General features: G+C 45.4%; 2 protein-coding genes across 5 annotated transcripts in view; one reads left to right on the top strand and one right to left on the bottom strand.

Annotated features, from left to right (window-relative positions):
- CRIM1 (cysteine rich transmembrane BMP regulator 1) overlaps positions 1 to 8,397 on the bottom strand; it is a 184,756-nt gene extending 176,359 nt beyond the window's left edge. For 2 of the 4 annotated variants that reach the window (XM_036931635.2, XM_036931636.2), the window contains exon 1: positions 7,878 to 8,333. In XM_036931635.2, the coding sequence (XP_036787530.1) occupies positions 7,878 to 8,208 (331 nt within the window). In that variant the 5' untranslated portion in view covers positions 8,209 to 8,333. Of the gene's footprint in view, positions 1 to 7,877 lie in introns of all 4 variants that reach the window. The other 2 variants (XM_036931634.2, XM_036931637.2) reach the window with 2 other exon arrangements.
- A 170-nt stretch (positions 8,398 to 8,567) lies between these two features.
- Positions 8,568 to 9,895, top strand: LOC130682611 (basic proline-rich protein-like). The gene is made up of 2 exons (XM_057497283.1): positions 8,568 to 9,377; positions 9,464 to 9,895. The coding sequence occupies exon 1, from the start codon at positions 8,753 to 8,755 to the stop codon at positions 9,158 to 9,160; it is 408 nt and encodes a 135-aa protein (XP_057353266.1). The 5' UTR covers positions 8,568 to 8,752; the 3' UTR covers positions 9,161 to 9,377; positions 9,464 to 9,895.
- Positions 9,896 to 15,116: the final 5,221 nt, after the last annotated feature.

Below are 15,116 nucleotides of genomic sequence, written 5' to 3' on the forward strand. Positions count from 1 at the left end.
TCCAAACCACCAAATCAAAGACATGTCCACATTCTGCTGAAACACCAAAGGAACTGGGAATTACAGCTGTTCCTACATTTCCTAGATCAAACCAATGTTTTCTTGGTCCAGGCAGAGGCCTTGGACTCCTGGCCCCTTGTTCTCGTAAGTTCACAGGCCCTTTCTTTCTGATAAACATCTGAGACCAGAATTCTCCCTGAGTCCCTTGTCAAAGAGACTTAGTTAAGTGTGGAGGAGGTGGGTGTGTCCACAAAGTAGATGTTTTAAAAACTTACACAGAGAGAAAGCTGAGAGAGGACAAAAAATAGAATGGAAATTAGATTACTATTATCTTTCTAAGATCGTTTTGGTACCAGGAACTATACACACACATATGCACACATATGTATGGGATCACACACATATATGTGCTAATTCTCTGCAACCCCCACTATACTATTTACTGGATAGACAACTAATATTTCATTTGTACAGATGAGAAACTGAAGCCCCAAACAACTAAGGAAGCTGGCTGTCACAGTTAAAAAGTACTGGAACTGAGATCTGAACACAGGCTTGTTGAGCCACAGGCCCTATTTTCTTTCCCCAAAAACATCCTGCACAGAGGAAGGGCGAGGAGGGGGAAGTCTTGCTCAGTGCCGTGCCCTCCACTAAACCCTTCCTGGGAGTCAGAGGCTGAGTCAGGGCCCCTCTCGATTGCTCCTGAGATGCCCAGCACTTCCTCAGCTCAGGGCTAAACAGCTGTAAATAACAATCTTGGATTGTAATTACTGTCTCAGCTAGCTATCATTAGGCCGTGGCCTCTGCAAAAGCATAGCCCCTATCTTATGTATTTGGGCTGAGAGTAATTCTTGTGATAGCAGGTAACATATCAAGTCTTACTCCATGCCACACTCTGTGCTACGTGCTTTACGTGAGCTAGCTATTCACTCAAGTGCAGTCCCAAGATCTGCGGTGCTGGCATCACCCGGGAGTTTATTAGAAATGTGGCATCTCAGGCCCCACTCGGACCTACTGAATCAGAATCTGGCTTAGTAAGATTCCCAGGTGATTTGCGTGCACATTACAATTTCAGAAGCATAGTTTTATCTCATCTAACACTCAGAGCAAACAGAGGTGGTACTTATTACTTTTAACAGGGCAACTGAGGCTTGGAAAAGGTATCTCTACTATGGAGCACAAAGACAGACCCATAGCAGCTGCTCAGTAAACACTGGGGGTGGAAGGATGGCAGGGAAGCATGGAAGGTGTCTTCTAGAAAATAATATGAAGTGTTGATTATACTGAGTTTAGATGCTCCCTCTTCCCTAAATAAAATACTTGTCCACAGATAAATGATTAAATTCCTATGATTTGATGCAAAAAAATTCAATTACTCCCTCTTAACTTTCACCCAAAATATACAAATTTGTAGAAATCACTTAGACAAAGTATAACAAATGGGCATCAGGAAGAAAGGTAGCAAATAGTTCCACAGGCCTTTTAAATATATTTTTTAACTCAATGCATTTTTGGTGTTGGGGTAGGAGGGGAGGGACTCAATAATTTGCTCCCTTTATCCATTACTAAGGTAGAGGAGGATTAAGCAGAAGAGAAGGAACCCACATCAAGTTGTTTTACTCAATAGTGATCAGGAGCTTTCCTTAAGTGTTTACCACGTGCTGGTCATCCTCTAAATGCTCCATATGGATTCACAAACTGGGTCCTTCAGCAACTCTATTACTAATCCCCCTACACTGATGAAAAAACTGAGACGCACAAGAACAGAGTACAGATTTGACCCCGGAAACCAAGTTTCTAACCATCACATTCTCACTGTGATGTAAGTATTTCACATGGGGGAGTAAACGGGGGAGTGGGGGGTAAGAAATTAAAATCTGTTCATTCTGTAATAGAAGAAAAAGGGATTTTTTGAAAAAAAATATGGGCCCCAAATGAATACTTACCAGTGTTTATCTTGAGGGCATTCTTAAATTTAAGTATATTCAATGACTCCTCTGTCCATAAGACCAAGGAGGTCTTGTCTAAGGACAGAGGTTTTCCATGATTTGACCAGGTGAACTGGCCAGGACATGCAGCAGAGTGGGAGGAGTCCGGAGATGCTGAGAAAGGGACACCTCTCAGTTCCCTGCCCACGTTTATTTGCCTAGGTGAACATGCTAGAACAGAGAGAAAATCACTCTCAAAAGGAAACTTGCCATTTTGAACAACAGCTAGCAAAGCGTTAAGAATGCAGCCTCGTTCTTAGATGTTGGGAAACACTCTGATACGTATTGCACTGGCTCTAAGAATGGGCAAGATTTCCTCCCCCACCAAAAAAAAGAGCTCCTTACTCGTATTTTTAAACCTAGTTCGAATTAGTTCACATTCTCCCTTCTAGCTTTGCCACCAGAGCCTAAAAAGATCATCTGGGATCCTGTTATTCCCAGAACAAATCTTAACCACATATTTCATTCACCAACTAATCATGCAGATTTGAGAAATCACTTCTATTTGGCTTAACTTACATACAGTTATGGAGACTTTTTAAGGCTTTGCTGCCTTATTCTTTACCTTGATTAAGAGTAGGGAACCCAGCTCTGCAGCTGACCCAGTCTGTACAGAAGGCCTTGTATAGAGCACAAGATCAATGAGTGAGTGAGTGGTTTCTACCTAGTCAGTCATATCTTTGAAAATTCAGCTTTGGGGAATTCGAAAAAGAAGGCTTTTGGTTTGTTATTTGTGCATGCTTGGCTAATTCACACTGTTTCTTCCTCAAACAATTAATTGAGCTTTACTGGGGTGTCTCCAAATCCTGATACTGCATGTGCTGTATGGAACATGGTGTTATAGGAATGTGCTTCCCCAAACACTTGACCTTCTGCCCATTCTACCATGTCCTATCTGATGTTAGTTACACACGGAAGTGGCAGTGCCGTCTCTCAAGTTAGTACCGTAGACTGACAGACACTAAACACACCCACATTTTTCAGGAATTTCATAATTAATGTCTGGAATGTGTTTCGGATTATTCTTCAAAGGATGACATAGTTGCCTAAGATGAATTCATTATTTTTCCCTTCTCCCATTTGTCATTCTTTAGTCCTCCCACTCCATTATCTTTTTAGGGTCATCTGTTTTATCTACTTCCCCTAACTCATTCATGATGCCTGTCCCCTGCATCCCCAAGTCATTCCCTCTATCATCCACATCACTGCATCTTAATCAAGCCACACAGAAACCTGCACCCTCTCGCTACAGTTGAAGATAATGCCCACAGTATAAAGATCATTCACATAGTTTTCTTCATAAAATAACCTGTCTGTTCACAACTGTACTGCCAACATGCTGCTTGTAGATTCTCCTCGTCTCTGTTAAGTGTGTGTCAATGGCAGAAGGCAGCTCTAGAGTTGCTCTTTTTTGCCTTTCTGCTATCATGCAATTCATTTGCCCACTGCCAAGGGTTTTATGGGACTGACCTCGACAACAGTGAGAATTCTGTAAGCTTGACAGTCAAAGCAAAGGTCATGAAGTCCTGTCATTTGTGTATGTGCAGTAAATAGTCTCTCCATGTTTTGTCAATATTTACTTTTGGGAGGAACTAATTATTTCCTTGTTTACTTGCAATGGTTTCACTTCCCATACCCTATTAATGTAATTGTATAGACCCTGTGCTTGCTTCTCTATCTGGCATCGGCGAGCTCACTCTCCAGAAAAACTTTTGAGTGGAAAATGAAACACATTAGTCAAAAACAAGGAGCCTTGGGGTTTTTAAATTTTCTAATGCCAATACATGAGTTTTAACTTTGCCCCTCCCCTCTTCTATTAAATTAGTAAAAATTAAAATCCGGGGACTGTTACCTCTAAGTCCTACATTCCAGAGCAATGAGAGGATGTCATGCAGTTTGTGCACAACCAAATGGTTTGGTACATTATCTGGCCTCTTGTGGCCTGCTCTCTGGGGCCTCACCTCACATCCTCCATGCATTTTCTTCCCCCATCTTCACTGACTGTCTTCCGGTGATCAGAGAAGAAGCTGTAACCTTCTAAGAGCAACAGTCAGAAAACCACATTCTGTTCTTTGCTGAAAGTACCCACCACATGTCTGGTTCTTCTCCTCACTGCCCCATGGAAAGGGGGTGGAAGAAAAAGTTAAAAGATGTGGGCACATAAAAGGTGGACTGTATTTTGAAGGAGAGAATTTTTAGATAGCAGCGGTGAAAACATGGAAAGTTAAGTTCCACAAAGATGAGGCCACCAAGTAAGCACTCCCTGGGAGAAGAGCTGGTGCTTACCTGCGACAGCAATCACCTGGATCTGCCACAACAGCGTTGTCGGAGCAAAGCCGCTCGATAAGGCCCCACTAGGTTCCACATCATTCTGTCCTCACAAATGTCAAATTCAAGCCATCCTCTCCCCTTTTATCACTTACAGAGAGAAGGCTAGTCCTGCTTCCTCCACCTCACCTCACCCCTTACAAGTATAATGTACTATCCACATGGGAGAAAAAATGGTCCTCACCCCTTACCTCAAGATACAATCCTCCCTGGCCAATCAAAATATTCCTCCTAGAAAAAATTCACCACAGTAATTTTCTAAAAGTCTGCCTTTGATCTCCCAAAGAGGTCTCCCATCCAGTCTCAGGAGTCCTCCAGAATCCAAACTTGCTCCTCTGGCTCCTAGGAGACTTACCTGGAGGCAGGCAGCTTAGCCAAGAACAGGCCACTTAGGATGCCACAAAGGCAAGGGGAAGACTCACCAAATGAACAGAAGTGGTAAAAGGACTTATGCCCTCCCTGGGGCCAGAAAGCACCTTTTAAAAACCTTAGATATCTAGCTCTGTGCTTACTGTTTTAAATGCACTCAGCCGAGACTTTTTTACCAAGGAGTAATTAAATCACGATTTACTAAATAACAATCTAAATGATGTTTTTAAAAAAAAATCCAAGTGTACATGTCACAGGACACAACTCTTCACATTTAATGTTTCAGAAAATGTTTTTTCTTCAGTATTCTTTCTATGGGGAGGATTGTCCATCCACACAGTCACTGCACTTTGAGAGCCTACTATGAGCCATCGTGCCTTAAAACCTAAGTCAGTAAGCCACAAGTTGGAAGAGGTCCCTTTCTACCCCTGATTTATCTAACTAACTATGTGAACAACAGCTAAAAATATGATTTCCTCCCCACAACACCAGTGTGGAGAGTAACACAAAAACTACTGCAAGTTGGCAAATACAGCAATGTACTTTGTATTTAAATTGTGTCATCGAAAGCAGACAGATTAGCCATGATAATACTTCTTACCACGCAACATGTTTTCTCAGTGTAGCCAATTAGAAGTTTTCAAGAGTTTTCATTAACAAATACAACCAGTAGGGGTCATTTTAGTGCAAAAATTGCAGCAAAAGAGACTTCAACATGAATAAAATATGTCAATTCCTATAAATGTTAGTTATAATAATCATGCTTCAGTGCATGAATTTCTGAATAAATGGAGACTGAGGGAAACACTGGCCACTGAAATATTTATTGCAGGTTAACAGAAAAACATAAGGGAAAGTCAGCACCTTCTAGGTAATTACTGACATATAAAGACTTCTCTACTTCTTAAAAAGGATTTTCCATAAATATTGCAGTGAAATGAAAATACTTGAAATTTTAGACACACGATTGAAAATATATGTCTAAATCCAATCATGCCAGGTAACACTGTCCTTACTTTGGTGTCATGGATTTAGACTGCAACTTGACTGCTGCTTTTAGCATCCTAAAAATAAAAGAAAATAAAAACTGCGCTGAGCACACAATTTTGGGAGCTGAAAACAGGCTGGTTAAGTGAAAAGTGTTGCTTAAAAACACTAAATGAGAGGTAATCATGGCAACAAATACTTCCAAGCACTGTCAAGGCCAACACCAAGTGCATGGGGTGTTACCAGAAGAAATGAAGCTATGAGGGATCACATCATTTCAGAGGAATGAAAGGCTCACCAACAAACAGCCAAAATAACTCTATACTGTGACACCAGGATATTGTTGCCAAAACACTTGATTACTGTGAATGTTCCCTGAGCTCCACATTGCCTTCACCAGAAATACATTACAAAGAAACAAAACAAGGGTTAGACTCTTTAGAACCTCAAAAAGTCCTTCTCAGAGCATAGCAGTTTCCACTGCATTTAACCTTTTTTCTGTTGCTTGTTCTTTTTAGATTTATGTGAGCCCGGCTTAAGTAAATTATACACTCCAAGTGGCAGGGTTCAAAGATGTACCTTTTAGTACAAGTCATTCAGAATTCCCGAAGTCAAACACATAAAACTGTATCAGAAGTTAATCTCCTGGTCATTTTTTTCCTAATGTGAGAAGTAAAAACATGTTATAAAATAAGACTTAACACCAGATGAGAGGCTTTTGTATTTCAGGCAAAAGAGCTCTTCTAACTCAACGTCCTAAGGGAACAAACAGCAGCGCAGTCTCTTTCCTCCGAGAATTCCCTTCACTCATTACTGCCCACTAGCTTCCAAACCAGAAAGGCCTTCCAGATTTTCCAGAACTGTTCTAACTCTCAAAACTACAGGCATAAATAAATACGTGTGTGTATTTAAAGATCACAGAAATGAGACCTTTTAAAAAGATCCATTATATCGTTAGGATTCTCACCTCCTTTTGCAGTACCTCAGCGCAATAAACAAACACATACACACGATAGGATGCTTCAGAAGAAACCCTTCCCTGCTCTCCTGGGTGCGGGCTGTTGAGGAGTAAGAAGGGATGGGAACAGCGGGCGCCTGCCCTCCTCCGCGCCGCGCCTGCGGAAGGGAGACTGCTGCGATCCGCACCAGGATGCCCCGAACAGCATCATCGCCCCCAACGTCAGCCTGAGCAGGGATCCCTCTTCTAACCGATGCTCACGGGGTCCTGCCCATTAACCAGACAAGAACCCACTGCTCCTCTCTGGACCCCAAACCCGTCCAGGCCCCCGGAGGCCGGAGCAGGCGGGCAGGGCTTAAAGCTGACACCCACCCACAGGTTCTCCGAACCAGCAGGGGCTCCCCTGATCTCTCCTCTCCCTCCGTCAGTCTCGACATCGCGGCGCACAATGCTCAATGGAGAAACGAGCAGAACAATCCTCGCTGTCAAACAAAAAGAAGGAACCAGCGACACGATTAGGAATACTCGGGTAGCTGATCTGAAACAGGCAACCACTCATAGAACCAACTTTTCACTCCTAGGGGCAAGCCCTCTTCCTCCTTTCCTTCCCCAGTTCAGGAGAAAAAGCCTTTGACCGCTTTCAATAGGCAAATAAATGAGTAACCACCGTGTGTAACTTCCCCTGGGCTGACATATTCCGGAGCTGAAATTGATTTACATGCGAAGGAGGAAGGGGGTGAAGGAAGAGCTCAAGGAAAAAAATAACAGGAGAGTCACACGGGGAGTGTAAGCGGAAAACACGTCTCCTCCGCCAGCAGAAAACGGGCTCGGGAGGACGCTGTGCTGCCCTCGGGGCACACTGCGCCACTGCGGGGAGGGGCAGGGGCCCGGCGCCCGGAGGGGCTCACGACGGACTCCGCAGTGTCCCCGCCCCGGAGCGCGGGTCCCAGGCCCGGACGGGCACCCCACCGGGCCCGGCCCCGCCGGCCACGCGCGTGCGAGCCAGTGCGCGGCCCGCGTCGCTCCCGCCCACGAAACCCAACCTCGCCCGCGGCCGGCCCACCATCGGGGGCGCCGCGCGCGCGGGAACCGAGGGACGCGGGGGCTCTCCCGGGGACGCCGGCAGCCCTTCCTCCCGCGGAGCCCTCGCTCCTAGGCAAAGTCTCGGCCAAACTTTGTTCGGCGCAGCCAGCGTCGAGGGGGCGGCGCAGGCCAGGTGGGAGGGGGTCCGCGGCAGGCGGCCGTACCTTCGCAAACGCCCACTTCGTACTCGGTGATGGAGTCGCCATTGAGCGGGGGGCGGATGACACAGCGTAGCCCGCGGTCGCAGGCTCCGTGGAGCCCGTAGGCGCCGCCGCAGCTCTCGTTCCTCTGGCGGGCGCACATGTAGCAGCAGCCGCAGACGCCCTGCACGATGCTCCCCGGGCAGCTCTTGGGCTCTTCGCACTTGGACTCGTCGCAGGGCAGGCAGACCAGAGCCCGGGTGCCGGAGCGCGCCAGCAGCACGAGCAGCCCCAGCAGCGAGACCAAGAGGTGCCCGCAGCCGGCCAGCCCCCTGCCCCCCGCCACCAAGTACATCCTCCTGCGCCGCCGCCGCCGCCTCCTCGCAGCCGGGCCGGGAGCGGGGCGGGCGCCCTCCCCCGCGCGGGGCACACGCGCTGCCGCCGCCGCACCCGCAGCCCGCGGTCCTCGCCGCCCCCCTCGGGGCCCCCGGGGCGCGCCTCCCCTCGCGGGGAGAGGCCCCCGCCCCGCCTGCGGGCCGCGCCGACCCCAAGCCCACTAGCGTTGGCGCCAGCGGTGGCTTCCCCTCCTCCTCCTCCTCCTCCTCCCGGGAGGGAGGGGGATAAAAGAAAAAAGTTTCCTCCCGGCAGCTCCGGTTCAACCCAAACTTCTGGCGGTGGCGGCGGCGGCTGCGCTCGGCTCTAGCCCGGGCCGGCGGCGCCGCCTCCCTCTCCTCCGCGTCGGCCGGCCCCGCGGCGGTGGCGGCGGCGGCGCAGCCCCCAGACCGGTCCCCGCCTCCCGAGCCGCCGAGCGGGCGCTGTGGCGCAGCAGAAGGTCCGCGGCGTCCGCTCCGCGCGCCCCGCTCGCTTCACTCCTGCGCGGCTCCTGCGGGCGCTTGTTTATGGCTCGAGCCTCCGCCGCTCCGGCGGCGCCCTCCCCCATCCTACCTCATCCCCCAGACCTCGCCCCCCCCCGCGCCGCGCGCCGCTCATTGGCTGCCCCCCACCCCTCCCGGCCCGGCCGGCCCCCGCCCCCTCCCGCGCCCGCCCTCCCCGCGGCCGGGCCCTTCCTCCCTCACACGCCTCCGCCGCCTCCTCCCGGAGCCCGGCGCACCAGCCGGCCCTGCGGCCGAGCCTTCGCGCGCCTCCCTGGCCCGGGCTCCGCGGGCGAGCTGCGGCTCGGGCTCGGGCGCACCCGGCCAGCAGCGAGAGTCGGGCGTCCATCGTGTCTGGCCCAGGAGCCCCGGGGGCAAGACGGCTGCACCGCCCGAGCCAGTTTTGAGTTCGCAGAGTGGCGGGGACCCCCGTAGCTCAGGGCCGAGGGAATTGTTGCAGCCTTGTAGGGGGCACGCGTCGGATCGAACCCCGGGAAAGGGAAGCAAATGCATGGAACCTCCCCAAACTGAATGAGAATCCATCTTCCACTCGAGCTGTAGTAGACTTTGTAAAAGATAATATGTAATGGAGTCTCGAGAAGCTCGAGATGCCTCCAGCGAAGCTGCTGGTGAATTGTTTTAAACGGTCTAGGTAAATATTCCGCGGGGGAAGCGGGGAGGAGGACTGCTGGGGGCTGCTGTAGCTTGAGTTGAATTTTAACCGTCCACATCCTGTAGGTTTTGCCGCTCTGCTGTCTTTGCCGAAGTGCTATATTACGGGAGGGGAATGAATGGAAAGTAACAGCTGAATTTTTGTCCCTCCAGTAAGGCCCTGCACTGGATTACTACAAGTCTTGACATGACTAGACCCGTATGTCTTGTGCATCATTAATGTCATCTGACATTGCCCTTTTCTTTCCCAAGCTCACGGACAAAAGTGGGGGTTTTAGTTTTTTCATTTGTGTATGTATTAATAAAGAAAATGTATGGTGAACATTCTTTGTGATAAACCGGGTAAATAAGCAACTGGAGTGATGCAAAATGTGTCATGTGGAGATTGTTTTTCTTCTGCTCTGTCACAAAAGGTTCTCCCAATGATTGACTCTGTAGTGGCCCAAAGGATATGTACCAGAGTAAATAAAATTACTGAATTAACAAAAAGTGACTTGGATCAGTGTGTGTGTGTGTTGGGGGCTTGGGGGCGAAACAGGTCCTGTGGCAGGTGTGAGGTGGGAATGGCCGGCAGCCCTTGTGATCCAAAATGGTCTGGTGCAGAAAGGTAGTAGCCAAGTGGATCCTGAATATCATGACTAATGAGCCAAAAGTTAATAGCAGGGCAGTGTAAGGAGAAAGGAAACAAAGATGCTTTTGAAATCCTCTGTTTGCAGAACAAATTTATACTTATTATAAATATTTGTGGTTTAACCACTCTAATCCTGCACTGAAAAGCTGAAGTTACCAGTGGAATAGTCCCTAGTCACTGGCATCAGAAAAACAAACATTTCTCCAATCATAGTTCTTTGTCCTAAGGAGGGGAAGAAGCTCATTAATTATCACTGATTATCAGGGGATAATAGAGGAGATGTTCAGCAGTGGAAAGGGGAGTGAGCATCCCATTTTCTAGGAGGATTTAAGGAGCTGTTGGGATGACCAGTTTCCAGGGATGTTGTAGAGACAATTCCTGCAACTGTGTAGGAGGTCCGGTTAGATGACCTCCAAAGGACCTCATGCCCTAAGTTTCTATAATTGAAGGTAGTGAGTGGTGAAATCATTTAAAAGAAGCTATTTCTGTTAGCAAATTTCAGGAAAAATAATAGACACACAACAGTGTTTTAAATATGATTGTTTCTTGTATTCCCAACAAGTCACCAGCATTTCACTGTGGGGTTTGCCAACGAACTGTCATCATTGCACAGTGTTCAAAGGCCCTCCTCACTCTTGCCCAGGGAGTTATCTATATTTCTGTTCAAATGCAAGTATAAAGACATTATTAAAACATAGTAGATAACATTGTAGGACTCAACAGGAAAAACCAAGATCAAGTGATGGGAAAAAATGCAGAAGTGAGAAAGCCACTGCTGTTGAGAATTTGGGGGATAAAGGGGGGGTAATAATCATTGTCAAGGGGGGGTAATAATCATTGTCAAGGTCTTCCTCTTTTTGTGTTTTATTTTTTAAGGCAATATATTAAAGGTTAAAAATAGCTAGAGTTGAAACACAGGCAAGGGACAATATGGAGATCACCATTCATCGTTCCTGGGATTCCAGAGATAGAACCTCCTGGAAGGGTATAGAAACACAAGGTGATAAAGGCTGACATCTCACAGAATTCAAGTCAGACTTAGAATCTGATTCCCAAGACAACAATGGATGTATCAGCTTAGAAACTTCAAGTTACAGTGGTCCTTTGTCATAGAATTAGTAAAGCAGTGAAGAGAAAACAGATTTAGTTACTTGAAGCCTGTAACTAGTGGTAAGAAACCAACAAGGGCCTGGCAGTTTTTCTGAACCAAGTATGTGAACTAGGACCTCAGTTATGAAATAGCTACTTCTTCCCTGGGATGCAGGAGGGCCTGTAATGTGACCAGAAGCCAAGCTGAAGATGGAGGCTCAAACACGAAAGGATTCCCTCATAGTCAGAGACCAAACGAAGGATACAGAAGAGGTTGGGTGGGCCCTACATGGTGACAATTGAGGGCCAAGGGACAAAATGGTCTGGGAAGGATTATAGTCCCTGAAAGGCACATCCAAATGTAACAGCTAGTCATAAGTGAAATATGTTTTAATGCCTGGGAAGCATCCTGAGCTTATCCCGTGATCTATTTATTCCATAGCATTTCTTAAGTACCTCTGCTTGTAGCATTCATCATGTGATATGATAAATCTTCTCTAAATAGCTGTGGACCCCATTAGGTTGTCAGCTCTTCGAAGAGGAGTGACTTATAAAAATGCATACATGCACCGTGAGTTGAAAAAGGGAGAGAGGGAAGAATTATAGACAAGAAGATATTTGAAAATTTATCTCTTGGTTTTAGTAAATGCTCTAAAATAAGCACTTGAGAGGATGGTCAAGTCAGGAGGGAGTCTTCCAAACTGCAAAAACAAAAACCCCAAATCCCCACAGATCTTAAAGGAAAGGGAACTAGACTATACCTGTGATGGTGGTCTGGAAGAAGCGACAGTCCGCCCTCTATTGGCCACTGGAGGTGTTGGATGGGAGGGGTTTGCTAAATTGTAGAAAATGTCTAAAAATCAAAACGCCCAGTTGGGGGCCTCCAGAAAGCGGAAATAAGAGGGCAATAGACAGAAGATTAGTGTGAGAGCCCTCCTCCTGGATACAGTGTCTAGTCCAGCCTCCTACTCTAGTCATACTCTGGGATGTACATACTGTTTGTGTTTTCTTTTCCCAAAAAGAAAAATACAGAAGTTGCCTTTTGAGTCTGATATACTCTTGGAATTAAGTTGGACCAGAGAAAACGTCTCCCTGTTCCATGAAGCTGTTGCATGCACACGAGAAAGGTCTGTTTAGAAACCAGGACAACTCTGATTCTGTTCACCCTTTCCCCCCAGCTCTCTGGTTCCCCTCTGCTGGGATCACCTGTACATGGTTTTCACGTAATCTAGGCTTGGGCCATTCCAGTGACATAGGGAGATTCCTAATTTGGGGGCTCAGCTATCTAATCCTAGGCTCTCGGTCTGGTTCTTGGTTTATGATGTCACAACCTAGTATTTAATTTTACTACAGGAGTTCCTGTGTTATCTACCCCACCTGCACATGGCAGCTCCTCCAGAGCCACTAGAAGAATATTAAGTCATGTGCTCAGAACACAGGTTCTCTTTAAGATTTGGCCTCATATCCTGACTCCTTTCCTCTCTCTCTCATACTGTTTGCACAAGTTTGAACAGGGTATTTATCTTTTCTGGATCTGTTTCCTCCTTTGTAAGATGGACACAAAAATACCAACTAACCACGCAGGGTATTGTGTGGATAAAATGGTTGTTCTCCTTTCCTATTTTTATTTTTGGAGGGTTTCTAATAGACTGTCCCCTCAAGTTTCATGCCTCCACTGGAATCCCTGCTATGTGACAGCTCAGCACCTATTGCTATGCAACGTCGGCATGACCAGATACTTGCTTTTCCCTTCGTGTGATCTTTCTGTTGGTCCCACTGTGGCACCCTGTCTGGGTTGTGGATATTTTCCACATGATATTTTCTTGGACCCATTTCATTCTAACACTTAGTTTAAAGGGTAGTAGTTAATAATGATGTTAATAATAGTAATAACTAACCTTTATCCATTGCTTTGCTAGTAAGTATTTCACAGGGTTATTTTAATTAATCTGCAGAATAGTCCTACATAAGGCCAATGACTGATATTACCTCCAATGCCTTATTGTTGTCTCCACTCTATAGCTGAGTCTGCGACACAGAAGGCTGTGTGACTCCCAAGGTCCCAGAGCTCTAGGGATGGGTCTTGACTATCTGGTTTGGAATCCAGTCCTATTCTGCCTTTAGAACCTTGTATTTAACTGCCTCATGCAGATGGGTAATGGTAAATTGCTTTTCTTTTCAGTTTTATTGTCTTTTGTGAACCTGTTTTGTGAAATTGTTAACATCTATGACAATATCTTGCCTTCTTTGTTAATCTGCATATAAAAAGTTAAAATGTGATTAGTGCTTCTCTCAAAGTGGAAATAGCTTCATTGTTTTCCTAATTACTGAATAACCAATATTTATGTAGTGTTTACTATGTGTATATTTACTAATTACCTGGGTCTATTACCATGTCTAATCCTTACCATAGGTAGGTACATAATTACCTGCATTTTACAGGTGCGGAAACAGAGACACAGAAAGGTTAAATAATAGTCTCAATGTCACACTTACTTAAAAGGAAAAATTGGGGTTCAAACCCAGGCAGTATGGTTCCAGAATCCTTGTTATGAAACACTTCTCCTAATATGTATTCTTTACAAACACATGCTCATTAGGGTAAAAATGAGAAAATATAAACAAGTTAAAAAAAGAAAGAAAAAGAACATCACCCATAATCCCACCATTGAGATATTAACCACTAATAATATTTGTGATACATCCTTGAAGGCTTATTTTTCCCTATAAAGCATTAAATATAAAAAGGAATATGCATCCTAGTTTATAATTGCTTCTTCACTTGTACATATACATAGCATATTGACCTTTAGGATCAATAACTGCGTCCTGCGTCCTTTTTACCACTGACCATTACTCCACTGAATGGGTATACCATATTATATTTAATAATGCCATAGTCATATACTTTAAGGGTTTTTTTTTGTTTTACATTTTCACTGTCATAGACAAAGCTGTAATACATTCTCATTAAAGCAAATCTCAAAAACTTGTCCAATGATTTCCTTGTAAATTGTATTTCTTAACGTAGTTGCCTTGCAAATTCCTAGTGTAATTGTTAATTGTTGGGCAAAAAGCACACCCATTTCTTAACATTGTCAGATTGCCTTGAGAAACTTTTATCTGCATACATTTCCTCAAACATTTAGTGGAAGTGCCCATCACCCCACCGCAGAGCTCTTCAAGTTCAAAACCTTTTTGTGTTTCTTGAAAATCACCTTACATTGTAAAGTTCTTTTACTTTCTTTTTTTTTGTAAGTTTTAAAATGTTTTTGTATTCATTATTTCATGATCCTTAAAAATGTTCAACATTTGGAGGTTTTAGTTATAAATTGTCAAATACTTTAACCTTACAAATTACCAAATTATGTAACCTGGCAAATTGTACACAGTGTGTTTTTAAGGGAGAGTCTTGTGTCTTCAGTTAAAAATTTCTCCCAAGGAAGGAGTGCTTTTATAAAATTAAACTAATGAAAAGGAAAACATGATTGAGACCCCCACCCACACTCCAAAAAAAGGTGAACCTATTTTATTTGATAAGCCTGTGGTCATTCTTCTGGGTAGCCAGAAAAAGCAAGTAAATGAAAATTGAGAAGAGCGGCCCCATCGTGACTCACAGCCGGGAGGAGAAATTTCCACCTACTACATCGCTACCCACCTCTCTATCTTGTCTGTCGGCGGCTGCCTGTTCTACCACATGGCTCTAATAGCCAGAGAATTCATAGATCCAAACTGCAGATACTCTTTCCCAAATCCAAATGCATTTCTATTAAAAAATACAATCACTTTTTTTTTTCAGCAATGATGCCATTACTCAAAACAATCTTATGTTTATTTAGAATTACCTTGTGTAGACCCATGAGAGAATAAGCTTCTTTATTTAATCACCGTACTTGACCCTGTGTATTGTAACTCAGGTAGATTATCTTTTTCATTCATCAGACTTGGCTATAACTTACTTTTTATGTTCTCCATCAAATTCTTCCTCAAAGCCTGAAG

This window comes from Manis pentadactyla, chromosome 2 (genome assembly GCF_030020395.1).
Source record: "Manis pentadactyla isolate mManPen7 chromosome 2, mManPen7.hap1, whole genome shotgun sequence".
Lineage (NCBI taxonomy): Eukaryota > Metazoa > Chordata > Mammalia > Pholidota > Manidae > Manis > Manis pentadactyla.